At 43.0% G+C, this 27,621-nt stretch overlaps 2 protein-coding genes across 2 annotated transcripts in view; both read left to right on the top strand.

Annotated features, from left to right (window-relative positions):
* The window catches only part of lss (lanosterol synthase (2,3-oxidosqualene-lanosterol cyclase)), a 104,917-nt gene extending 96,696 nt beyond the window's left edge, over positions 1-8,221 (top strand). Inside the window, exon 22 of the mRNA XM_060827704.1 lies at positions 8,180-8,221. The gene's annotated coding sequence lies outside the window, so the exon portion shown is untranslated. The remainder of the gene's footprint in view (positions 1-8,179) is intronic.
* On the top strand, positions 7,951-26,035 carry LOC132817674 (speriolin-like protein). The gene is made up of 4 exons (XM_060828172.1): positions 7,951-8,152; positions 20,587-20,958; positions 25,282-25,433; positions 25,712-26,035. The coding sequence occupies exons 1-4, from the start codon at positions 7,951-7,953 to the stop codon at positions 26,033-26,035; spliced, it is 1,050 nt and encodes a 349-aa protein (XP_060684155.1).
* The last annotated feature ends 1,586 nt before the right edge of the window (positions 26,036-27,621 follow it).

The raw sequence follows: 27,621 nt of genomic DNA, 5'->3' as shown, positions 1-27,621 counted from the left end.
GGTAGAAATGCTAAATACTTGGGGGCATAAGTTAAGGTGAGAGGAGAAACATTTAATGGAAATGTGTGAGGAAAGAGGGTAGTTGTTACTAGGATGATCACTGGTATGGAGGGAAAGTCTTACAAGGAATGTCTGAGGGATTTGAGGTTGTTTTTGTTAGAGAGAAAAAGGTTGAGAGTGACTTAATTGAGGCATTTATGATAATCAGTGGGTTAGATACGTTGGACAGAAACAACCTTTGTTCTTTGATGGTGATGGCTAGCATGAGGGGACATAGCTTTAATTTGGGTGATAGATATAGGACAGACATCAGAGGTAGTTTCTTTACTTAGAGAGTAGTAGGGGCGTGGAACACACTACTTGCAATAGTAGTAGACTCGCCAACTTTAAGGGCACTTAAATGGTCATTGGATAGGCATATGGACGAGAATGGAGTAGTGTAGGTTAGATGGGCTTCAGATTGGTTTCACAGGTCAACACAACATTGAGGGCTGAAGGGCCTGTACTGCGCTGCAATGTTCTGTGCCAGGAATATGCTGCCAGGGATATGACAGAAGCAGATATGAGGGCAATACTTAAGAGGCATTTAGACAGAGATATGAACAAGCAGACAATAGTGGGATAGGGACCATGTAGATGCAGATGGGATTAGGTTGGATGAGCATCATTGTCAGCACAGACTTGATGGGCTGAAGGGCCTACTCCTGTGCTGTATTCTTCTATTTTCTAAGATCTGTCTTCCATGTCCCAACGAGCTCCTCCACCAAACTATCTTTAGAACATAGGATAGTACAACACACTACAGGCCCTTCGGTCCATGATGTTGTGCTGAGCATTTATCTTAATCTAAGATCAACCTAACCTACACATCCCTCAATTTATTGCCGTCCATGTGCTTGTCCAGCAGTCACCTAAATGTCCCTAATGTCTCTGGCTCTACTACCACTGCTGACAGTGCATTTCATGCACCCACCACACTCTACGTAAAGAACCTACCTCTGACATCTCCCTTACACCTTCCTCCAATCACCTTCAAATTATGACCCCTCGTGAGAGCCATTTCTGCCCTGGGGAAACATCTCTGGCTATTAACTCTATCTATGCCTCTCATTATCTTGTCACCTATCAAGTCACCTCTCTTCCTCCTTCTCCCCAATGTGAAAAGCCCTAGCTCACTCATAAGACATGCCCTCCATTCCAGGCAGTACCTTCTCTAAAGCATCTACATCCTTCCTATAATGAGGTGACCAGAACTTGACACAATATTCTAAATGTAGTCTAACCAGGGTTTTATAGAACTGCAGAAAAACATTGCAGCTCTTAAACTCAATCCCCCTGTTAATGAAAGCCAAGACACCTTGTTAACAACCTTATCAACTTGAGTGGCAACTTTGAAGGATTTATGGACGTGGACCCCAAGATCCCTCTGTTCCTCCACATTGCCTTTAACCCTGTATTCAGCATTCAAATTTGACCTTCCAAAATGAATCACTTCGCATTTATCCAGATTGAACTCTATCTGCCACTTCTCAGCCCAGCTCTGTATCCTGTCAATGCCTTGTTGTAGCCTGCAACAGTCCTCAACACTATCTACGACACCACTGACCTTAGTGTCTATAAGAAAACTTACCAACGCACCCTTCTACTTCTTCATCCAAGTCATTTATAAAACTTGCAAACAGCAGAGGCCTAAGAACAGATCCCTGTGGGACACGACTGGTCACTGACCTCCAGGCGGAATACTTTCCATCCACTACCATTTGCTGTCTTCTTTCATCCAGCCAATTCTGTATCCAGACGGCCAAATTTCCCTGTATCCCATACCTCCTAACTTTCTAAATGAGCATACCATGGGGAACCTTATCACATGCCTTACTGAAATCCATATACACCACATCCACTGCTCGATCTTCATCAACTTGTCTTGTCAGATGCCCAAAGAACTCAATAAGGCTTGTGAGGCATGATCTGCCCCTCACAAAGCCATGCTGACTATCTTTAATCAAACTATGTTTTTCTAAATAGTCATAAATCCTATCTCTCAGACTCCTTTCCAGTACCTTGCTTATCATAGATGTAAGATTGACTGGTCTGAATTTCCCAGGGATTTCCCTATTCCCTTTCTTGAACAGAGGAACAGCATTCGCCTCCCTCCAATCATCTGGTACTACTCCCGTGGAGAGTAAGGATGCATAGATCATCGCCAGAGGTGCAGCAATCTCATTCCTCGTTTCCCATAATTACCTTGGATATATCTGGTCCGTTCCTGGGGACTTATCTGTCTTAATGCTTCCCAGAATTTCCAGCACATCCACTTGCTTAGTTCAAGCCTATTAACCTGGTCCACTGTGTTCTCATTGTCAACAGTGAATACTGAAGCAAAAAACTCATATAGGGCCTCCCCTACCTCTTCAGACTCCAGGTACACGTTCTCTCCCCTATCCCTGATCGGCCCTACCCTCTCTCTGATCATTTTCTTATTCCTCACATATGTGTGGAACACCTTTGGGTTTTCCCTAATCCTTCCTGCCAAGGCTTTTTCATGCCCCCTCCTCATTTTCCTCAGTCTATTTTTGAATTCTTTCTGAGCTACCCCATAATCCTCTAAAGCTGTGCCAGATCCTTGCTTCCTCAACCTTAAGTAATCTTCCTTGTTCCTTTTGATAAGGAGCCTCTCTGTTCTTGTCTTCCAAGGCTCCTTCACCCTACTATTCATTGCCTGTCTCAGTGGGACAAAATTATCTAACACTTGCAACAAGTGCTCCTTCAACAGCCTCCACATTTCTGTTGTGCATCTTCTGTAGAACAATTGCTCCCAATTTATACTCCACAGCAGTATACTTCCCCTCCCCCAGTTAACTACCTTCCCATACTATCTGTTCCTATCCCTCTTGATGGCTATGGTGAGGCAGTTGTGGTCACTGTCACCGAAATGCTCTTCCACCGAGAGATCTGACACCTGACCTGGCTTGTTGCCTAACACCAAATCCAATATGGTCTTCCTCTTGGAAATTCTGGCTTCTATCATTACTTTGCAGGTTTGACCAGAAGGAAAGGGGAACAACACAGCACAAGTAACATCAATTCTACTCAAACCTGAACTGCCGTGTATTAGTCCATATTCTGTCATGCAATGGCCAAACACACACAATCAAGCAGATAAGGAGGGTGCAAGGGGATATAAATAAGTTAAATGAGTGAGCAAATCTGTGGAAAATAGAGTATAATAATGGCAATTGTCCATTTTGACAGAGAGAATGAGAAGTAAGAATATTATCTAAATATTGAGAGATTTCTGAGATCTGAATGTCCTTGCACATGAGTGACGAAAGGTTAGAATGCAGGTACAGCAGGTCATCAAGAAGGCTAAACAAACATTGTTTTACTGTCAGTGAAGTTGTATGCAGGAATACAGTTATACAGGACATTGGTAGAAGAGACTGGGTCTGGAGTACTGAATATCGTTTTGGTCTCCTGACTTAAGTAATAATGTAAATGCATTGGAGACAATTGAGAGACGGTTACGATACTCATACTTGGAATGGGTGGGTTGTCCAAGACAGGGAAAGGAGGCAGAGAAAGGAAGGGAGCAGAGAGTGAAAGAGACAGAGAGAGAGGGAAAGACTGGAGGGGAGAGAGAGAAGAAGACAAACAGATAGAGAAAGACAGAGGGGAACAGAAGAAAGAGTCACACATGGAGGAGAGAGAGAAAGAGCCAGGAGATAGGGATGAGGGAAAGAGAGAGAGAGTGAGTGACAGAGAGAAAGAGGCATAGAGGACAAGAGAGCAATAGAAAAACAAAGGAAAGAGATAGAGAGAGGCAAGCAAGAGAGAAACAGAAGAGGGAGAAAAAGATGGGAGAGAGAAACAAGAGGAGCGGAATCATGGAATCACACCATACAGAAAAGGCCCTGTGTCCCACCAAGTATGCATTGCCAAAAATATTCTCCTATCTACACCTGTCCCACTTTTCCACACTAGGCCTATTGTTTTGAATCTTATGATACCTTGAGTGTTTTTCTAAAGGTTGTGTGGTTTGCCACATCAATTATTATCCCAGGCAATAAATTCCAGGTCTCCATCCCCCTATGGATGGTGATGTTTTTACTCAAATCCCTTGTAAACTTCACTTTAAAATAATGCCACTTTATTCTAGACCCTTCAATTAAGGGGAACAACTGGTTTCTATTCACCCTGTCCATGCCCTTTATAATCTTGCACACCTGAAAGAGATCCCCCCTCAATCTTCTCTGTTCTAAAGGAAACAACCAAAGCTGATCAAGTGGTCATTCGGCCCAATTTGTCCATATCAGTTGACAAAGGTCTGACTACATTAATCCCATTTTCCAGCTTCGGGCTCACACATGTCCACACTGACCCTCCGAAGAGCAACCCACCCAGACCCATTCCCCTACATTTACCCCTTCACCTGGGGTAGCATGGCCAATTCACCTAACCTGCATATTTTTGGACTGTGGGAGGAATGTGCAAACTCCACACAGTTGCCTGAGGCGGGAATCGAACCCGGGTCTCTGGCACTGTGAGGCAGCAGTGCCGCCCACTTTGGGTGAGGATAGGGTAATTGATGGATTTCAGAAAAGCTTTTAACAAGGTCTTTCATGGGAAACGGACAAAGAATGACAAAGCTCATGGGATCCAGGGCAACTTGATTCCAAAATTGGTTTAGCGAGATGAGACAGGAGGGTGTGTCCAGTGGTGTTCAACAGGGATCAGTGCTGGATCCCTTATTGTTCGTGATATTCATAAACGTGGGGGATGAAAATGTGAGGGAATGATAAGTAAGTTTGTGAATGACCAGGTGGTTGACAGTGACGAGGAAGATGTTCAGGTTACAGGAAGATATAAATGGATTGATCAGATTGGCAGATCAATGATAGATGGAATGTAACCCCGATAAAGGTGAGGTTATGCACTTGGGAGAAGTAACAGAACAAAGGAGTGCTCAATGACTGGCAGGACATTGGAGGGAATCATGTTGGAGGTTGTACATGTATTTGGAAAGGCAAAGACTAGGGATAGTTTCAGTAACTTGAGTTTTTTGAAGAAGTAATGTAGAGGATTGATGAAGGCAGAGCAGTCAACATGATCTATATGGACTTCAGTAAGGCATTCAACAAGGTTCTGCATGGTAAACTAGTTACTAAGATGAGATTACATGAAATACAGGGAAATATAGCCATTTAGATACAGAACTGGCTGGGGGGTAGGAGACAGAGGGTAGTGGTGGTGGTTTGCTTTTCAGACTGGAGGCCTGTGACCACTGGTGTGCCACGAGGATTGATTAGATTAGATTAGATTACTTACAGTGTGGAAACAGGCCCTTCGGCCCAACAAGTCCACATCGACCCGCCGAAGTGCAACCCACCCATACCCCTACATTTACCCCTTACCTAACACTACGGGCAATTTAGCATGGCCAATTCACCTGACCCGCACATCTTTGTGACTGTGGGAGGAAACTCACGCAGACACGGGGAGAACGTGCAAACTCCACACAGTCTGTCGCCTGAGTCGGGAATTGAACCCGGGTCTCAGACACTGTGAGGCAGCAGTGCTAACCACTGTGCCACCGTGCCGCCCCATGCCGCCCCGTGCCGCCCATTGGTGCTGGGCCTTCTGCTTTTCATCATTTATATGAATGATTTGGATGTGAGCATAGGAGGTATGTATTGTAAGTTTTCAGATAACAGCAAAATTGTTGGTGTAGTGGACAGCGAAGAAGGTTACCTCAGAGAACAACGGGACCTTGATCAGATGCAGTTTAATTTAGAGAAATGTGAAGTGCTGCATTTTGGAAAGGCAAATCAAGGCAGGACATATACACTTAATGATAAGGCACCAGGGAGTGTTGCTGAACAAAGAGACCTTGGAGTGCAGGTTTATAATTCCTTGGAAGTAGAATCACAGGTAGACAGGAGAGTGAAGAAGGCATTTGGTATTGCTTGCCTTTATTGGTCGGTGCATTGAGGTTGGAATTAGGAGTTACGCTGTGGCTGTACAGACCATAAGTTAGGGCCACTTCTGGAATATTGCTTTCGAATATGGTCTCCCTGCAACAGGAAGGATGTTGAAAGGGTTCAGACGAGGTTTACAAGGATGTCGTCAGGGCTGGAGGGTTTGAGCAGTGATGAACAGAGGGATCTTGGAGTCCAAGTCCATAACTCACTGAAAGTGGCCACATAAGTAGATAGGGTTGTATAGAAGGCACATAGCATGTCTGCCTTTATTGGACAGGGCACAAGAGCCAGGAAGTGAGCTTACAGCTTTATAAAACTTTGGTCAGGCTGCACTTAAGAGACCATACTACAAGAAGGATGTGGAGGCTTTGGATCAGGTGCAGAAGAGGTTTACCAGGATGCTGACCGAATTAGAGGGTATGAGCTTGTCAAACTGGGGTTGTTTTCTCTAGATTGGTGGAGGCTGAGGTGGGAGCTGATATAAAATTATGAGATGCATAGACAGGGTTGACTGTCAGAACTTTTTCCCCAGAGTTGAAATGTCTAAAACTAGGGGCATGCATTTAAGGTGAGAGCGGGAAAGCTCAAAAGAGATGTGAGGGGCAAGTTTTTTAACTTGTAGAGAGTGGTAGGTAGCAGGGATGCGCTGCCAGGGGTGCAAATATGTTTTGGACAATTGAGACACCTTTAGATGATCACATGAATAAGCAAGGAATGGAGGGATATGGACCATGGGCAGGCAGAAGGATTAGTTTAACTTGGCATCAAAATCACGGGCTGAAGGGCCTGGTCTGGTGCTGTACTGTTCTGTGTTCTGCACCAGCGTTCTACTTGGCGATTAATGGAAAAAATAGTTCTTTAAAACCTGCTTCCTCCCCAAATCCCTGTGTCTGACTGTGAGTGAGATGCTCTCCCTCAGAGTCCAGGTGTTAAGGCCTTCCCCAGACTTTCAATACATTTTCATGTGAACCATTTACCCATGGCAACCAAGTCACAGGTAATACCTCAGGCAAATTCTGAAGGCGATCACATTACCCTCTCCAAATTATTCTATCTGACCTCAAATTAAAGAGTGCAGTTTAAAACATAACCATCTGATGATGTCCAGTGTGCAAAACAGCAGCATTAATTGTCAGAGAGGGGGTGAAAGATGAATGTGCTGTTGGGCCTTTTAAGCTGCACACGTTCCCTCCTTGGGAATCTCTGAAAAATACCAATGGATCTATCCCCTGATGGAGACCAACAATGGTGTGGATAATTAGGGACAGGCCTTTGCCAGGTTCCTCCAACACCGGATCTAGCCAAGAATGGCTAGATTGCAGTTATTTTTTTGGTTGCTCCTGAGATCCTTTCCTAATTTCAGTCACCCCAAATCTAATAGTGCTAATAGTGATGATGTTGCCATGACATGAAAGCTCATGTGGGCTCACAAAGCACAGAGAATATCAACATTAGATTACTTACAGTGTGGAAACAGGTCCTTCGGACCAACAAGTCCACACCGACCCGCCAAAGCGCAACCCACCCATTCCCCTACATTTACAGGCAATTTAGCGTGGCCAATTCACCTGACCTGCACATCTTTGGACTGTGGGAGAAAACCAGAGCACCCAGATGAAACCCACACAGACACAGGGAGAATGTGCAAACTCCACACAGCCAGTCGCCTGAGTTGGGAATTGAACCCGGGTCTCTGGCTCTGTGAGGCAGCAGTGCTAACCACTGTGCCACCGTGCCACCCACAACATGTCTTGCATTTTGTCTGGAAGGTCTTCACAATGATGGCTTTGATGATTGGCTACTCTGTGATTGAACGTTGTGTTAGCAGGCCCCACTCTCCTGGGTCACAGACCCCTTTATGATCTGTTCCTGTCCTTTGATGTCACAATGTGTCTGCCCAGGATTCTGAGCCATTCTGCTGTGAATCGCAGTTTGGTGACAGAGCTCCTGAACATAGTCCTGAGTGGCAATCATGTGCGATGATTCAGACAAGATTCGACGAGATAATCTGAAGCTGACAGCAGAGAACAAAGCACTGAAGCGGCAAATTACCCTGCTTAAAGAAAACGAGGAGCTACGTAGCATGCTATCCTCTAACTGTGCACCATTGATCGGACAGAAAGCAAACTGTTACTCAAATCTTAGTCATTCCAACACAGCTGCAATGACACGAGGTAACTCAATATTCACTCTTTTTGCAGGCCAATAACAACAACAACCTTGTATTAATGTGGCACCATTAACGTTACTCCCAAGCGACTTCACAGGCGTATAATAATACAAGCATCGACTATGTCAAATCTGGACTCCCTTCAATGATAGACACACCAACAAGCCAGTGACTATTTTAATACAAAAAGGTGCAAAGCAATAAGTTTATTCTAGTGTAATTTTGTTTTTCTTTGTCAATTTCTTTATGTGAATTTGCTTCCCTTTTCTTACATTCAATCAGCCAACAACTGGTGCATTCATCCAGAAAAGTTCTGACTTCAGAGATAAATCAACCTCAGTGGTTTTATTGATACTGAGCAAATTACAAGCGAGCGCCATGTTCATGCATTTCCTCACTGTGTATCTATTAGGGTGGCCAACTCCTAACCAATCTCAGCTCAACTTACTAAAGAATGACTGTAAGGGAATATGGCAGGATGTACTATGCTGGCTGATAATGTGGCGACCAGAACTGTACGCAGTATTCCAAGTGTAGCCAAACCAAAGTTCAATACAACAGTAACATGACCTGTCAACTGTTGTACTCAATATCCCATCCAATGAAGGAAAGCATGCCGTATGCCTTCTTGACCACTTCACTGACCTGTGTTGCCACCTTCAGGGAAAAATGGACCTGAACAACAGATCCCTCTGTACACAAATTTTTCCCAGGACTTTTCCATTTACTGTTTAGTCTGCTCTTGAACTGGATCTTCTAAAATGCATCACCTCGCATTTGTCTGGATTGAACTCCATTTGCCATTTCTCTGCCCAACCCTCCAATCTATCTAGATTCTGCTGTATTCTCTGACAGTCCCCTTCACTCTCTGCTAATCCACCAATGCTGGTGTCATCTGCAAACCTGCTAATCAGGCAACTGATACCTTCCTCCAGATCATTTATGTATATCACAAACAACAGTGGTCCCAGCACAGATCCCTGTAGAACACCACTGGTCACAGGTCTCCATTTTGAGAAGCTCCCTTCCACTACTACTCTCTATCCCCTGCTGCCTGGCCAGTTCTCTATCCGTCTAGCTAGAATGCTCTGGACCCCATGCGACTTCACCTTCTCCATCAGCCTACCCTGGGGAACCTTACGATAAAGTCCATGTATATGACATCTACAGCCCTTCCCTCAACAATCAATTTTTTCACCTTTTTAAAGAATTATATTCAGTTTGTAAGACATGACTTTCCCTGCACAAAACCACGCTGCCTATCACTGACAAGCCCATTTTCTTCCCAATGGGTCTATATCCTATCTCTCATTATCATCTCCAGCAGGTTCACCGGACTTTAATTCCCTGGACTATCCCTGCTACCCTTAAACAAGGGGACAACATTAGCAATTCTCCAGTCCTCCAGGACCTCACTCAGAGAAACATTTGCAATGTTTGAAATATCAAACCTTAATAGAATGATAAACACCCCAACTCCAAACTAATGATAATTTTTGCCCCAATCATTTTTGATTTTTTTGATCATCCCAAAAATCTTTGCCCAATCATTTGATGCATTTTACATTTCTTTAAACTGAACGCCTCCTCCTAATCTAGAATTCCCCCATAAAGTCATCCTTACCCAATTAGATTACGTTTAATTAAATGATTCTAATAAATAAGATCATATACACAGAAGACATTCCTACATATCCAGGATGCTTATATACACATTTTGTCCCATTATACCATACTCTGACCTATACTTGCTTGGTTAGTTTCCAAAACCAATTCTCTCCAGTACAGATAACAGCTGACAAACTTGAGTTTCACCTCTCTTGTTAAAATGTAAAACCTTGCATTCAGAAACATTGCATTTAATTATTTCTTTGTGCAACTGATTTAAACCCAGACATTCCATTTCAAATATCATAAATCCTCATATAACATCTTTACCGAGCAGTTCTCATCCAGTCATATAACACTTCTGAAAATCTGTACATCTACGTCCATGGTGATTTGACAAGCTAAAGGGTTTTCTGAATTGTTTTGATGACATAATCTGCCTAATTCTTTCTTTTTCAACATGATCATGGCTAGGGGTGGCACATTGGTTAGCAATGCTGCCTCACAGTGCCAGAGAACTGGGTTCAATTCCCGCCTCAGGCGACTGACTGTGTGGAGTTGGCACATTCTCCCCGTGTCTGCATGGGTTTCCTCCCATCGTCCAAAAAGTGCAGGTTAGGTGAATTGACCATGCTAAATTGCCCATAGTGTTAGGTGCATTAGACAGAGCGAAATGGGTCTGGGTGGGTTGGTGTGGACTTGTTGGGCCGAAGGGCCTGTTTCCACACTGTAAGTAATCTAATCTAATCTACTCATCTACTTCATCTTCACTTTCCTGCCTGGACCCCATAACACTCAATTCTGTGAGAGATAAACAATCTATCAATTTCTGCCTTAAATATATTCAATGATGGTGGATCCATAACTCACTGGATTACACAATTCCAAAAATTCACCACCTTCTGTATGATTAGATCCCCTACAGTGTGGAAACAGGCCCTTTGGCCCAACAAGTCCACACCGACCCTCCGAAGAGTAACCCACACAGACCTATTTCCCTCTGACTAATGCACCTAACACTATGGTGCAATTTAGCATGGCCAATTCACCTGAACTGCACATCATTAGAATGTAGGAGGAAACCGGAGCGCCCGGAGGAAACCCACGCAGACACAGGGAGAATGTGCAAACTCCACACAGTCGCCCAAGGCTGAAATCGAACCTGGGACCCTGGTGCTGTGAGGCAGCAGCGCTAACCACTGAGCCACTATGCTGCCCCCATGAAGAGTCTTTTTACCGAGCAAAACAGAAATTGCCGGTAAAGCTCAGTAGGTCTGGTAGTATCTGTGGAGAGAAATCAGAGTTAACATTTTGGATCAAGTGACCTTCTTCACAACTCAAGAATTTTTTTTCCTCATCTCAGTCCTGAATGATCATCCCCTTGCCATCTTAAATGGCATCTGCCACTTGCTCCCCCATTCATACTTACAGTACAAAAAGTGGCATTTGGCCCATCAAGTCTGCACCCACCCTTTGAACAGTATCCCATCCTGACCCATACCGCATCCATGTCACCCCAATTTACCTAGGCTAATCCACCGAGGTCTTCACATGCCTGAACACTATGGGACAACTTATCAGAGCCAATCGAGGTAACCTGCACATCTTTGGACTTTGGGAGGAAACCACAGCACCCGACAAAAAGCCACACAGCCACGGGAAGAACATGCAAACTCCACACAGACAGTCACCAAAGGTGGGAAGCACTGTGAGGCAGCAGTGCTAACCACTGTCCCACCATCCCACCCCTCTCCAATTGTGTGTAGTCTTCATTATTTGCCACTACTTCCAGTTAATTGTTTTGTGAAAATGTGGACCATTTGAATGTGGAAATGTTCTTCATTCAACCTCAACTAATGAGCTAACATTCAATTGCAGGAACAGTATTCAGCTCAGTACTAGATATTCTAAATGATGTCTTTCTCATGCTTTGTTAAAATTCGAATAACTTCTTTTGATTGCTAATCGAAAGTTCTTCGGATGTATTTTAATTTGATCAGTTCAATTGTTTAGATCGAAGTACAGGAAGTTTGGGAAAATGTAGTCATATTTGATGTACGTGCAATCCAACGTCATTCAATGTCTTTCAGCTTCTCATCATATTTAATTTGTGACTTGAATCAAGGATTAGTGAACTGTGTGTTCAGATTTGCCAATGACAGAAGGTCCAATAATGTGTCTAAACAGGAACAGGATGTTACAAAGGGGTGTTGACAAAGTAGGTTAGTGTATTAACCTAATTCGGAGTTCAATCCCAAGAATTTTAAGGCCAAAGAGGAGGAAATTATCTATCAACCATCCAGAGTTTGAGCACTTCATTCAGTTCTGGGGAGTTGAGACTATGATCAGATCAGCCATGATCTCACTGAATGAAGTGGCCCACTCCCGTTCCTGATTCATATGTTGATACTCTGGTTTGTAGTTTGGTTCTGTCTTCACAAAAGACGACACAAATCACCGCCCAGAAATGTTGGGGAATCGAGGATCTAGTAAGAGTACAGAATGGGAAGAAGTCAGTATAAATAAGAAAATAGTGCTGAGGAAATCAATGGGGTTAAAGGCTGCCAAGTCACCAGGGTCTGATAATCCACATCCCAGAGCACTGAAGGAAGAGGTCCTGAAAATATTGGATGTTGTGGCGGTCATCTTCCGAAAACCTTTTAGCATCTGGAACATTTTCTACTGCTCGGAGGTTGGCAAATTCATTGTTTAAAACTGGAGGGAAGGAAAAAATAGAGAATTACAAACCAGTTAACCTAACATCAGTAATGGGGGAAATGCTAGAGTATTACAAAAGATGGGATAACAGAACACTTGGAAAACAGTAACAGAATTGGACAAAGTCATCATGAGTTTATGAAAAGCAAGACATGCTTAACAAATGTATGGAGATTTTTTGAGGATGCAACTAGTAGAATAGATAAGGGAGAATCAATGGATGTGATGTATTTGGATTTTCCATCGCTTTTGCTAAGTGCCTCATAAGAGGTTAGTGGATGAAGTTAAATCATACGGGATATGGAGTATCATATTAGTGTGGATTGAGAGTTAGTTGACAGATTGGAAACTGAGCAGGGTAAATGGGTCTTTTGGTCTTTTTCTGAGTGGCAGGTAGTGACCAGTGGGATCCTGCAAGGATTATTGCTTGGAGCCCAAAATTCATTATGTATTAAATGGCATGGATGGGGAAATCAAATGCAGCATTCCCAGGTTTACTGACGACAAAAATAAAAACTGGGCATGAATGTGATTGTGAGGAGGTTCCAAGGAGGCTGCAAGGTGATTCCAACAAGTCGAGTGAGTGGATAAATACATCGCGCATGAGGTGAAATGTGGCTGAATATGACTTTATATACTTCAGTGTGAAGAAAAGGAAGAGTATTATGTAAATGGTGATATATTGGAATGTGTGAATGTACAAAGGGTGCCCTTGATCAGCGGTTAATGAACATAGACAGGTAGGTGCAGTATGAGAGTAAATGCTGCATTTGCTTCATTTTGCAAAAGGATTTGAGTTCAGGTGTTGGGATGTTTATTGCAGTTATACAGAACCTTACTGAAAGTACACCTGGAGCACAGTGTGAAGTCTTGATTTCCCTACCTAAGAAAGGACATACTTGCAAGAAAGGGAGTGCAGAGGAGGTTCACTGGATTTACAAAATTATGAGGGGCATGGATAGGGTAAATATGCAAAGTCTTTTCCCTGGGGTCAGGGAGTCCAGAACTAGAGTGTATAGGTTTAGGGTGAGAGGGGAAAGATATAAAAGAGACCTAAGGGGCAAAGTTTTCACACAGAGAGTGGTACGGGTATGGAATGTGCTACCAGAGGAAGTGGTGGAGGCTGGTACAATTGCAACATTTAAAAGGCATTTGGGTGAGTATATGAATAAGAAGGGTTTGGAGGGATATGGGCCGCGTACTGGCAGGTGGGACTAGATTGGGTTCGGATATCTGGTCGGCATGGACGGGTTGGACCGAAGGGTCTGTTTCTGTGCTGTACATCACTATGACTGTAGGATACTATGGATGGCATGAGGAGAGACTGATTACACTTGGCCTCTATTTACTAGCATTCAGAAGGGAGATCAGATATGATTGACCATCTAACATTCCGACAGGGATGGACAACGAGCCGCAGGGAGGATGTTTCCTCTGGTTGACAAATCTAGAACCAGGATCAGCATTTGGAGCAGGACTGAGATGAGGAAATGTTTCAAAGTGAAGTTATGGAATTCTACACCACAACGGCCATGGAGAATGATAATTTTTAAATTTTAAAGGCTTCAAGAGGTCTGGGGAGAAAGGGAGAATATAACACTGAGATAAAGGATCAGCCATGATCATATTGAATGGTGGGAGACAAAACCCTGCAGGTGCTGGAATCCAAGGTAGACAAGCAGGAGGCTGGGAGATGAGTTACACCTGAAATGTCAACTTCTCCACCCCCTGATGCTGCCTGGCTTGCTGTGTTCTCCCAGCCTCCTGCCTGTCTACCTCATATTGAATGGTGGAGCAGGGTTGAAGGGCTGAATCACCTACTACTGCTCTTAGTTTCTAAGTTTGAGGGCACAGCATCCCAGGAAGGATTTATTCATTTTGGAATATAGTTTCACTGGATGTCTTCAGGAGTAAAGGACAGGATTGAGAGAATGAGGGACCAATTAATAACCCTATTCATGTAGGAAAAGGTATATCAATATTAACGACTAAAAAATAGCTGATGAATTTGAATTTGTTAATGGTTTAATGCAAAAATAGCTCAGGAGTTTTTTGATTCTTTATTATTCTGGGCTCATTGGAAGTATTAGTCATAGAATTAGAGTCCGACAGCACGGAGACAGGTCCTTTGGCCCTAACTGGGTCCATGCCGACCAAAAATGTCCATCCATGCTGACCCTATTTCCCTGCACTTGGCCCATATCCTTCTAATTCTTTCCTGCCCATGTATTTGTCCAAATGCTTTTTAAATGTTGTTAATGTACCCGCCTCAACCACTTCTGCTGGCAGCTTATTGCATATGCATATCACCTTCTGTGTAAAAACATTGCCCCTCAGGTTCTCTTTTATTCTTTCCTTTAACTGATGCCCTCCAATCCTCGATTCCCCAACCCTGGGAAAAAAAGACTGAGTGCATTCACCCTATCCATGCCTCTCATGATCTCATACACCTCCATAAGGTCCCCTCCCTCATACATACCATCAACCTGAACTACAAATCTCCTCAAAAATTCTCCCCCCTCAATCTCCAACGCTTGAAAGAGCTTGTCAACCTCTTCCAAAACTCAGACCATTGAGTCCAGGCAACATCCTTGTAAATTTAATCTGCACTCTTTCCAGTTTAATAACATCCTTCCGATAACATAGTGACCAAAACTGAACACAGTACTCCAAGTATGGCCTCACCAACATCCTGTATAACTACAACATAACTGAAGGCCAGTGTTCTTCACTGCCCTGTCTACCTGTGACTCTACTTTCAGAGAACTGTGAAACTGGACTCCAAGATCCCTCTGTTCCACTACACTCCTTAAGGCCCTACCTTGATTTGACTTTCCAAAATGCAACACCTCACACTTATCTGTATTAATCCCCATTTGCCATTTCTAGGCCCACTTCCCCAGCTGATCAAGGTCCTGCTGCAATTTCTGACAACCTTCCTCACTGTCCAGAATACCGCCCTATTTTAGTGTCATCAGCAAGCTTACTAATCATGCCTTGTACATTCTCATCCAAATCATTGATATAGATAACAAACAATATTGGACCAACCCCTGAGGCACTCCACTAGTCTTGGTGAAGAACTAGTTGTCAAAGGTGATAGGACTCTGTGTGAGAACCTCTCTGGCTATGTCAAAAGCATCTTGAAACCCGTTGTACAGGGGACTCCCAGTTTCTGTTGTGACACTATAGATTTCTTACAGAAACTCAGCACCTTTGGACCAGTTGAACCAGGAACATTCCTCGTCACAATGGATGTTTCCGCACTCTACACCAGCATCCCCCACAATGATGGCATCACGGCAACAGCCTCAGTACTCAACACCAACAACTGCCAATCTCCAAACACCATCCTACAACTCATCAGCTTTATCCTTGACCACAACATTTTCACCTTTGACAAGCAGTTCTTCATTCAGACACACGGAACAGCCATGGGGACCAAATTAGCACCCGAATATGCCAACATTTTCATGCATAGGTTCGAACACAACTTCTTCTCTTTGCTGGACTTCCAACCAACACCATACACCAGGTGCATTAACGAATTTCTTCCTCTGGACTCATGGCGAGGAGTCACTGAAACAACTACGCACTGAAACAATGAGTTTCATCCCACCATCAAACTACTCTTCATGATCTATCTCTTTCTTGGACACCTGCATCTCCATCAAGGATGAGTACCTCAGCAGCTCACTCTACTGAAAACCCACAGATAACCTCACGATGCTTCCACCCGAAACATTAAAACAGCCATCCCCTGCAGACAAGCCCTACACGTACACAGAATCAGTTCAGATGAGGAGGAATGCGACTGGCACTTGGAAATACTCAAGGATGCCCTTCTAAGAAGGTAGTACAATGCTCAACTCATTGACTGCCAGTTCTGACATGCCACAGTGAGAAACCATGATGACCTCCTCAGGAGACAGATATGAACTGCAACAGACAGGGTAACCTTGGTTGTCCAGTACTTCCCAGGATCCAATAAACAACGCCATGTTTTTCGCAGCCTGAAAAACGTTATCAATGAGGATGAGCACCTTGCCAAGGCCTTCCCCACACCTCTACTTCTTGCCTTTAAACAACAACCAAACTTCAAACTGCCCAGCTTTCAAACAACACCTTGTCACGGTTGACGCTGCAAGACGTGTCAGATTGTCAACATGGATACCACCATTACTTGTGGGTACACCTCACACTATGTACATGGCAAGTACTCATCCAACTCAGCGAACATTGTCTATCTCGTACACTACAGGCAAGGATGGCCTGAGGCATGGTACATTGGCGAGACCAAGCAGCGGTTATAGCAACGGATGAATGGACATCACGCAACAATCACCAGACAGGAGTGTTTCCCTCCAAGTCAGAGAACATTTCAGCGGTCCAGGACAGTTGGCCTCGGACCTTCAGGTGACCATCCTCCAAGGCGGACTTTGGGACAGGCAACAACGCATAGTGGCTGAGCAGAGGCTCATAGCCAAGTTTAGTACCCATGATGATGACCTCAACCAGGACCTTGGGTTCATACACACACACACACACACAGACACACTCCTGCAGACACAGACACACTCCTGCAGAATCATACACTAATGCAGACCCTCTCACACTCACACCTGCACTCCCACACTCACACGTGCACACGCACACTCTCACAGACTTATACTCCTTTACACTCACACACTTATACACACTGTCTCACAGACACTCAAAACTCTTCCACACACACAATAAATTTGTGGGGTGAATTTCTACTTGCAGAATGACATTTTGTTTTGCTCAAAAACTGCATGAATCCATATAAGATTCTGTAAATTCATTTTTTGATTAGAATCAGTCTGAACATTGTGGCACTGACAGTCTCACACAGGGCACCTCACACCTTCAATGCATTATCTGGGCCAACATAACAGCAATTGTTAAAGTTCACTTGAGAATATAACTTTTAAAAAGTTCTGTGATTTACATATGAAAGAACTGAAACCAACATGTTCATTCTAAAAGATGAGACTTAAACAATCCAGGTCTTTTTCAAGAAATAATTTCAGTTACATCACACTGTAAACTTTTGCTATAAATTCTGTGCCTTACAACTGTGTACTCCACAACCTTCTGATGAAGGAGCAGCACTCCGAAAGTTAGTGCTTCCAAATAAACCTGTTGGACTATAACCTGGTGTTGTGTGATTTTTCACGAGGAAAATCAAAATTCCCTACTAAGATAACCCTATTGCTCCTGCAAGTCTCTCCAATCTTCCTGTATATTTGGTCCTCTAATTCCCGTTGACTATTTGGGGGGGGGGGGGCCTACAGTACAACCCCAATAATGTCACCATCCCCTTCTTATTACTTAGCTCCACCCACAAAGCCTCACTGGATGATCCTTCAGTTATTTCATCTCTGATTACTGCTGTAATACTCGCCTTAATCAAAGATGCAACTCCTCCTCCTTTCCCTGAGCCATGTTTCTGCACTATCCATGTCCTGAGTTATTCAGCCTTAACTGTCAGCCCTCTTGCATTGAAATAAATGCAATTTAATCCAACAGGCATTCCTTGCTCCCTGTCGTGTTCCAGCCTGACTTGTCTCTTCAAATTACTATTCCTGATTACTGGATCTTCTTTGAGCCTTGCACTTGCCTCCTTGCTATTGAGAATCCCAAGCCCTGACAATCCAGTTTAATACCTCCCTAGCAGCACTAGCAAACCTGGCTGCCAAGATATTGGCTCCCCTCCAGTTCAGGTGCAACCCATCCCTCTTGAACAGGTCACCTCTGCCCCAGAAAAGATCCCAATGATCTGAAAATCGGAATCCCTGTCCCCTGCACCAATACTTTACCCACGCATTCATCTGGCATATCCTTCTGTCATTACCCTTGCCTGCACTTGGCACTGGAATTAATCCGGGGACTATCACCAACGAGGTATTGGTTTTTAACCCTTTTCCTACCTCTTTATAATCATTCTGCAGGACCTCATTCTTATTTCTACTGATGTCATTTGTGCCAATGTGCACCATGACCTCTGGCTGCTCACCGTCCCCCCTTGAGGATGTTCTACAGCCGCAGAATACTAAACACTATTGTGTTTATTTTTAAGCAAAGGTTGCTCAGGACAACTCTCAGAGAGCTGCATCAGGGAAATTCCCATGTGCCAAGATATAAAGACAGAGAACACAGAACTGAACTATTCAAAAAAAAAACTGAGAGAAAAATGTTTCTAAAACGCAAGAAGGAATTAATAATTTAGATGCAACGGTTATTTCATTTAAGCCAAAAGATTATTCATATCAAATTAGTGAGCCTGAAACAATTACTGAGCGAATGATGAGCAAATGGGTAAAATAGACATTGAAATTGTCTTTAACCAAACCTTCTAGAGGATTGCAAGGTAGCCAGGAAGGAACTGAAGAATGGGCTTAGGAGAGCTAGAAGGAGGCATGAAAAAGGTTTGGTGGGTAGGATTAAGGAAAGGCCAGAGGCATTCTACAGTTATGTGAGGAACAAGAGGATGGCCAGAGTGAGGGTAGGTCCGATCAGGGATAGTGGAGGAGATTTGTGTTTGGAGTCAGATGAGGTAAGGAGGTCCTTAATGAATACTTTGCTTCAGTGTTCACTAGTGAGAGGGACCTTATCATTTGTTGGGAAATATTTATTGGCGTGAAACAGACTGAGATGTTAAACAGGTTGATGTTAAAACGGAGGATGTGCAGAAAATTTTGAAAAACATAAGGACAGATAAGTCCCATGGGCGAGACAGGATATACCCAAAATTACTACAGGGAACAAGGGGAGAGATTGCTGCACCTATGGCAATGATGTTGGCATGGTCATTGTCCACTGGAGTAGTGCAAGATGATTGGAGGGTGGCAAATGTTATTCCCTTGTTCAGGAATTCTGAGAATTACAGACCAATCTTATGTCTGTGGTAGGCAAATTAGTGGAGAGGATTCTGAGAAACAAGATTTATGATTATGTGGAAAACCATAGTTTGATTAGAGATAGTCAGTATGGCTTTGTGAGGGTCAGATCATGCCTCACAAACCTTACTGAATTCTTTGAGGATATGACAAAACGCATTAATGAAGGTAGAGCAATGGATGTGGTGTACATGGATTTTAGCAAGGCATTTGATAAGGTTCCCTAAGATTGGATTTTCTGAATGAGCCTATCTGTCCATGCCAACCAGATATCCCAACCCAATCTAGTCCCACCTGTCAGCACCTGGCCCATATCCCTCCAAACTTTTCCTATTCATATACCCATCCAAATGCCTTTTAAATGTAGCAATTGTACCAGCCTCCACCACATCCTCTGGTAGCTCATTCCATACACGTACCACCCTCTGTGTGAAAACGTTGCCTGTAGGTCTCTTTTATATCTTTCCCCTCTCACCCTAAACCTATGCCCTCTAATTCTGGACTCCCCAACCTCTGGGAAAAGACTTTGCCTATTTATCCTATCCATGCCCCTCATAATTTTGTAAACCTCTATAAGGTCACCCCGCAGCCTCTGACGCTCCAGGGAAAACAGCCCCAGCCTCTTCAGCCTCTCCCTATAGCTCAAATCCTCCAACCCTGGTAACATCCTTGTAAATCTTTTCTGAACCCTTTCAAGTTTCACAACATCTTTCCGATAGGAAGGAGACCAGAATTGCATGTAATATTCCAACAGTGGCCTACCTAATGTCCTGTACAGCTGTAACATGACCTCTCAACTCCTGTACTCAATACTCTGACCAATAAAGGAAAGCATACCAAATGCCATCTTCACTATCCTGTCGGCCTGTGACTCCACTTTCAAGGAGCGAACAAAGCTAAGGTGCGGTAACAAAAAGTTTTTTCACATTGTGAGCTTTGTGGGTTATGGAATACACTGGAAATGTGATGGAGACATTTCATCAGGCATTCAAAAATATCATCAGGATGCTTATTTGGATAGAAACAGTGCAAGGGTGTGGAGCAAGAGCTGATGTTTGGTACTAGGTAAAGATCGTCATTTGAAAAGCTAGTGCAGGCGTGATGAACTGAATAATCTCTTTCTGTGCTGTAAAGATTCAGTGATTCCCTCTTGTCAGTTCACAATATTTTGTCTGCATTTGTGTTTTAGGTTCCACAATGTGCAGCTCCCCAGAGCAGACAAGCACCAGTGAGACACTGGATCATCACAACCGGCAGCCGAGCCCCACCCTCGAGAACCTGCTCACCCTCTCTTTGTCAGACGATGTGCACTCTGTGAGCTTCAATGCCGCAACACAGCCAGCAAAGTCCTCCAGCTACTGCCGTACCTCAGAGCTGTTTGAGACCAGCACCCCTGATGCTTTGGGCAGCTCCCAGGAAGAGGAAGTGAGCAAACAGTTGGTCGACACCGAGACCCGGCCCAGCACCAAGAAGATGTGGTTTTCAGAAACAGCTACGTCGGATGAATCAAAAAAGCTGTTTCTTGAGGAGGGGAACAAAACGCGAGTATTTTATGTGAATGGTAAGCATTTGTACAAATCTCTGAGGAAACCGTCTCTCCTCAGGGCACTCTCCTCAGGGCAAAGCACAGGACCAAGGAGAGAGACTATGAGCGGAAGGGTCTTTCCAATGAAGAAGGGTCTTTCAGAAAGAAGGGTCTTTCTTTACCTTTTCGTCCCAAGCGTTTTCGAGAGAGTTAAATTGGAAATCTGATCTCACAGTGATATCAACTACCACGACCTGCAAGTGCTTCTTCAGAATAAGATCCAGAATCCAAAGTTTTCCGGCTATCTCCTTAATCCGTGGTTCCACATAAATTGTCCATCCAAATTTCTTAATATACCCAATAAATCCATTTAAAATCTTAGCCTATGAACAGTATATTGCCCATTTCCTAACTCATACCAAGTCTTGTTCACCTGTTACCCCAGTTTTACTGTCTGGCATTGGTTGTTGCTCCAATAACACATCACATTTGCAATTCCCAATTTGCCATCAAGTTTTGTTCCCCTCCCTATAACTTACTCTGGCCCTATAATTCATCATGATCTCTGCCTTACTCCAACTTTGTCCTGTCCTGCATCCCCTATTTTATCATATCTTCAATGCTCCCTAGGTGCTGGAACATCTGCCTAGAACCTCTGTCTTGAAGGTCCTCCTCAAAACTTACTCCTTTGACCAAACATTTGGTCTCCTGTTCTCAGATCTTCACATTTGCCCTTGTGGCAAGCTTTCATAGGAAAATCAGAATCCCTACAGTGTGGAAACAGACCATTTGGCCCAACAAGTCCACACCGACCCTCTAAAGCGTATCCCACCAATATCCATTCCCTTATTACTCCACATTACCCCTGACTATTGCACCTAGCCTACACATTGCTGAACATGATGGGCAATTTAGCATGACCAATTTACCTTTGGATTGTGGGAGGAAACCAGAGCACTCAGAGGAAACCCACGCAGACATAGGGATGCTGCTCAATTTGTTTGAGAAATGTTTCCACACAGTGATTTGGAAGGTTTTACTGCATATAAGTCTCAAGGTCTGACGGCTTCTGAATCAAACATTCACACCGACAAGCTGTTCAGCTGCCTGGGAGTCAATCACATAGTTATTGGTGGGCAAGGAGAAGACCTTTATCATCATTAACAGGTCAGCCTATTAACAGACAGTCACTCATTGCTTTTTTTTAAACAACTGTCCTCTTCCCATTCTGTTCACAATCAAACTACAGAAAAATAAAATAATTATAGTCAGCACCTACCTCCAGCCTGATAAGATGAAACACCATTTCAAAAATATATTCCATCACAAAATATGCGGAAAATGCAAATTTAGTATACGTTTGGCAGTACAGACTTAATGGCACAAAGATTCTTTTCTGTATTTATTGATCTATGATACTGCAACAATTTTACTGAAGACTTAAATCCATTCATTCCCCCTCCTCTTCCCTAATAAAACGTTTTACAATCTTATCATCTTTTCTACTATTAACTTATTCCATCATTTTACACTTGGGATAATGTAGGTGGGGACAAAGTTTTGTCTTTCTTGATTTCCTCTAAACCCAAATGTTGCACCAGTACTCAAATATCTCTGCTTCACAGCTCTGCCAAGCAATGTTACCTACAGTTTACTTGCCAACCCTGCCAACATGCCAACTCTGCCACATGAAGGAAATCCTTTTGTCACTTCCAGTGCAATTTCCTAAATGAAGTACAGAACCTGGTGTTTTACTTCGCATATGTTATTTACTAATACTGCACACAAATCTTCACTGACTCTATTTCAAATCAAATTCTGAATTCTGTCATGCCTTACTCAGGTAACACAAGCTCTGCTACTCTTGAACAGTCACAAAATTTAAAGATTTTATAAAAGTATATAAAAAAACATTTATCTGTTATTTTAGACTGAGATTGATAGAAACCATGGACCAGGTTTCTGGACATAACAAGAATGACTATTTATTATAAATAAGTACATTCTAACTACAGGTGAACAATGATGAACCATCTAGTTAAAACTCTAGTATTATACCCCCTCCCCAACACACATACAATACAGACAGGTACAAAAAAGGAACCTGGGTATTATGGACACAAGGAAGGACTGTGGAGGCAGTTCAATGGCCCCTGTCCACAGGATTCACTGAGATGATCACTGGAATCAAGAATGAAGAAGAGCTTATGCTCGAAATGTTGATTCTCCTGCCCCTCGGACGCTGCCTGACTGGCTGTGCTTTTCCAGCACCACACTCTCTCACTGATCTCCAGCATCTGCAGTGCTCACTTTCTCCTAGAGTGGTTTGGTGGTTGGGCAGGAGAGTTTAGTGGTCAAGGGAGGGTATTTGGGGGTAATCGGGTAATCAGAAGACAACTCCTAAATACCTCCTCTCCCTCAGGTCATGAAGATCCTGATGATGTCACTTCAGAGGGTCTTTTTCAAATGAGCAGCATATTTATTACATTCCAGTCCATAGTTTGATCATTTGAGCTGTTCAACCACTTGAGAGAAAACCAGCAGCAGTGTCTTTGATCTATTCACACAGTCTCCCAGGTTTGAAGCCTTTTACTAATCAGCTAACAGAGGACGATACAGAAGCACACTAAAAATGACAAAATAATTAAGTGGCAAAGGGGGAAGGGGAATACAATATCTATCACTAGATAAAAAGTACAAGGGAAACTAATGAGGATAAAGACTGATAAGTCCCCATGCCTGATGGGATACATCCTAGGATGCCAAAGGAATTAGCTACAGGGACTGCTACTCCACTGGTTATAATCTTCCAGGGATCCTTAGATTCTGGAAGAGTGCCAGCGTTTTGGAAAACTACCAATGTTGCACTTTTATTTAAAAAGGGCAGGGGACAGAAAAAGGTAACTTTTGGCCAGTTAGCTTAATGTTATTAATGGGAAAATGATGAAGAGGTACAAGAATACCCAGGTCCCTCTGTGCTTTTTTGGAACCTCTCTCCATTTAAGAGTAGTCTGTGATTTTTTTTAATTCTTCCTACAAAAATGCATGATCTCACATATTTCTACATCAAACTCCATCTGCCAAGTTGTTGTCCATTCCCTCAACCAATTTATATCCCCTTGTAGAAACCTTGTGTCCTCAACACAACATGCCCTCGCCACTTATTTTTGTATTGTCAGCAAATATAAATACATTACACTCTGTCCCTTTCTCCCAGATTTACTAAAGGCAGTAAATATTTGAGACCCAATCACTAATCCTTATGGTTATTCACTAGTTGTATCTTTCCAGTCTGAAAAAAAACCATTAATCCTGACTGTCTGTCTTCTGCGCCTCACTCCATGTGAATACATTACCCAATACCATGAGCTCCTATCTTGTGCAATAATCTACTATATGGCATCCTATGAATTCCTTCTGGAAATACAAATATACTATATCTACTGGTGTTACTTTATAAATTCTACTTGTATTTCCAAAGAACTCTAAAAAATTTGTTACATTATCCTTTCACAAAACCATGTTGTCTCTGACCTTTTCTAAATGTTCTGCTATTTCTTCTGCAAAATTTTTTTGCTGGTTTGTATACTTTATTTTTTAGTTAGATATTCCCCTTAACCTCCTTTATTGATCACAGGTGCTTCATCCTTCTCATAGAATCCTTCCTTTTCGCCAGAATGAACTTTAACTGTGCATTATGGAATATCTCCTCAAATGTCTGCCATTGTTCTTCCACTGAATTTCCCTTCCTATATTTTCCCAGCCTACTCAGGCATCTCTTTGTTCACATCTCTGTAATTGCCTGACATAAGTTGAGGACATTGGTTTGAGATCCAAGTTGCTATCCCTCAAACTAAATTTGAAATACAGGTAGACAACCCTTTATCTGAAACCCTTGGGTCCAGCTGTCTTTTGGATTTAGGAATTTTTTGGATAATGGATTAAATGACATCTTTATAGTAAAATAAAAAACAATTACCAAACAGCAGACCCACCTTTGATTACTACAAATGCTGAGACAGAATTGACTCAGCAATTCTGGGGACCCGTGCCGCTACGTCACATCTGAGTGAGATGGGTCAAGTGGCTGTGGAGTTGAGTTAACTGTTTCCATGCCAAACAACCTTGTTAATGAGAAAAAACTTCAGGGAAAAAACATCAGATTTCGGAGCTTTTCGAGATTTCGGATAATGTCTACCTATTACTATCATGTTGTGATCTCTACTCTCTAAAGGATCCTTAACTACCTTTTTTTCTACCTTAACTACTCTCAGCTCTTTCCATACCTCCATTATTTCCTGATTCATGCTTCATAGAAGCATCTAGCTCTGATCATATTTTTGACACCTGATCTTCCAGAGATGGATTCCTTCTCAAATATGGAGAAAAACAGTCGTGTCATTGGAGAGATTGCATTCCAACTTGACCGGAGGATTCTTGCACACGTATTCCCAGGATTAACCAGACTGTATGGATACACCGTGTCCAACATCCCATCAAAAATCAAACAGGTACCTCTTCCACCATTCCCTCTTAATGCATTTTATCTTGAAAAGAAGACTAGAATTGTTTAGTTAAATGAAAATTTAACATGGATTCTCAATATCAGATACATTTTTTAGAAACCTATTTTAACTAAGTTATGTTATGCATTTTGATATGAGTGTTGTAGCAGATGCATAAAAGTGTTCCTGACTAATGCCCTGGAAACTCATTGGACTTTGGGCAGGAATAAGAAGTGATAGAATCTCAGCCACTCTTCCACATCTCTCTTCTGCATTTCTTACAGAATTCCATCAATCCCATGGATGGCACAGTGGATAAACAGAAATGGAGGGAAATGACACAGTGTTACACAGCCCTGTTGTCAAAACTCGAGAAACTCAACTATAACACAGACATCCATACTGGCTTCAGTGAGTTTCTGGTTAACACCTACGGGATTCTCAAACAGCGTCCAAATGCCTACACCAACATCACCTACAACCCCATCATTCTACGCAAACTCGTCATCGACATGGTCCCTGCTAAGTTTCTCCGGGACACACTGGTTTTGCTGAACTGTCTGTGTGAGCTATCACGTAATGACAAGAAACCCTTGTTTCCGTGGTGACTGTTGGTGCCTTTGAAGTCATTCAGAGTTCACGAGATTTAAAATAAACCACTTACTTTCCTTTTTTACTTGAAATGAAAATGTAAAAATGTGTGCTGAGACCGATGACTGACAGTGTTAATGCTGACGTTCCTGTGCTCTTCGACTGTATGGAGACCCAACATTTGAAGAGCTGAAAAAAAATGCAATTATAAATAAATCTATGTAACTTTTAGAAAGAGAGAAAAGCTCTCAGCAAATCTTCTTGAGTCTTGAGATGATATAAGATAACTTTCTGTGGTCATGGTCAAAACCCCTGGACACCAGGAGCAGCATTAAGATGGGACTAAGAATAGAGTTTAGAAGGTGTCTTGTACTTCTTTTGGGTCACAAGTCTTTTTGCACACAGAATGCTTCCTTCACTGATCCACTCCTGTGCTCCCTGACTATCACATGGGCTGCCTGTCCCTGACAATCCAATTGCTGCTGAAGTGCTGATATCTAAATGATATTCTTAGTCTCAGATCCAGAAAGAAACAGAAATTGCTTGAGAAACTCGGCAGGTTTGGCAGCATCTGTGGGAAGAAAGCAGAATCAACGATTCAAGTCCAGTGACCCTTCTTCAAAAGTGAAGATCAAGAAAAGTCCACTATCCAGAGAGTTTATTTTCCCACATCCTTCGCCCAGCAGAAACTGGATGAGGAGGATGGTTCAAAATGCAGACAACCCCTCCAATCCCATTCTTAGCCAACTGGACATACGATGGATCTCCCTCCTGTGGGGAGGTGGGGATGGGTGTATGGGGTGGATCTCCTTGAGGCTTTCTTCCTGGGCCTGGCCAGAATGGGAATTCACATGCAGGCATGTGCCATGATGGGAGTCAGTTTGACCTGACCGCCTTCTTCTGACTGGATATCCACCTGGATAGAGGGGGCAAGCGGACCCCACTAGAATGCAAAGAAACATAGAAAATAGGAGCAGGAATAGATCATGTGGCCCTTCAAACTTGCTCTGCCATTCAATATGATCATGACTTAATATCCAACCACTTTCTGCCTGTATACTTTGATCCTTTTAACCCCAAGAACTATATCTGACTCACAGCACCAGGGAACTGGGTTTGATTCCACCCTCAGATGACTGTGTGGAGTTTCCACGTTCTCCCTGTGTCTGTGTAGGTTTCCACCAGTTGTTCCGATTTCCTCCAACAGTCCAAAGATGTGCCAATTAGATGGTTTGGCTATGCTAAATTGCTCATAGTGTCCAGAGATGTGCAGGCTAGCTGGGTTAGCCATGGGAAATGCAAGGTTACAGGGATACGGTAAGGGGATGGGTCTAGGTGGGATGCTCTTTGGATGGTTGGTGCGGACTCGATTGGCTGAATGACCTGTTTCCACAATGTAAAGATTCTATGATTCTTGAAAACATAACAATTGTTTTGGCCTTAAGTGCCATCTGTAGTTGTGAACTCCAGAGGCTTACCAATCTTTGGTTTAGAAATTTCTCCTCATCTGAGTCCCCAAAATAGATTATCCATTTCCTTAGATTATGACCCCTAGTTCTGGACTTTCCCACCATCAGGGAAATCTTCCTGTGTTTACCACGTC

Source organism: Hemiscyllium ocellatum, chromosome 7 (genome assembly GCF_020745735.1).
Source record: "Hemiscyllium ocellatum isolate sHemOce1 chromosome 7, sHemOce1.pat.X.cur, whole genome shotgun sequence".
In the NCBI taxonomy this organism is placed as follows: domain Eukaryota; kingdom Metazoa; phylum Chordata; class Chondrichthyes; order Orectolobiformes; family Hemiscylliidae; genus Hemiscyllium; species Hemiscyllium ocellatum.
This window is presented reverse-complemented; position numbering and strand designations above follow the sequence as displayed.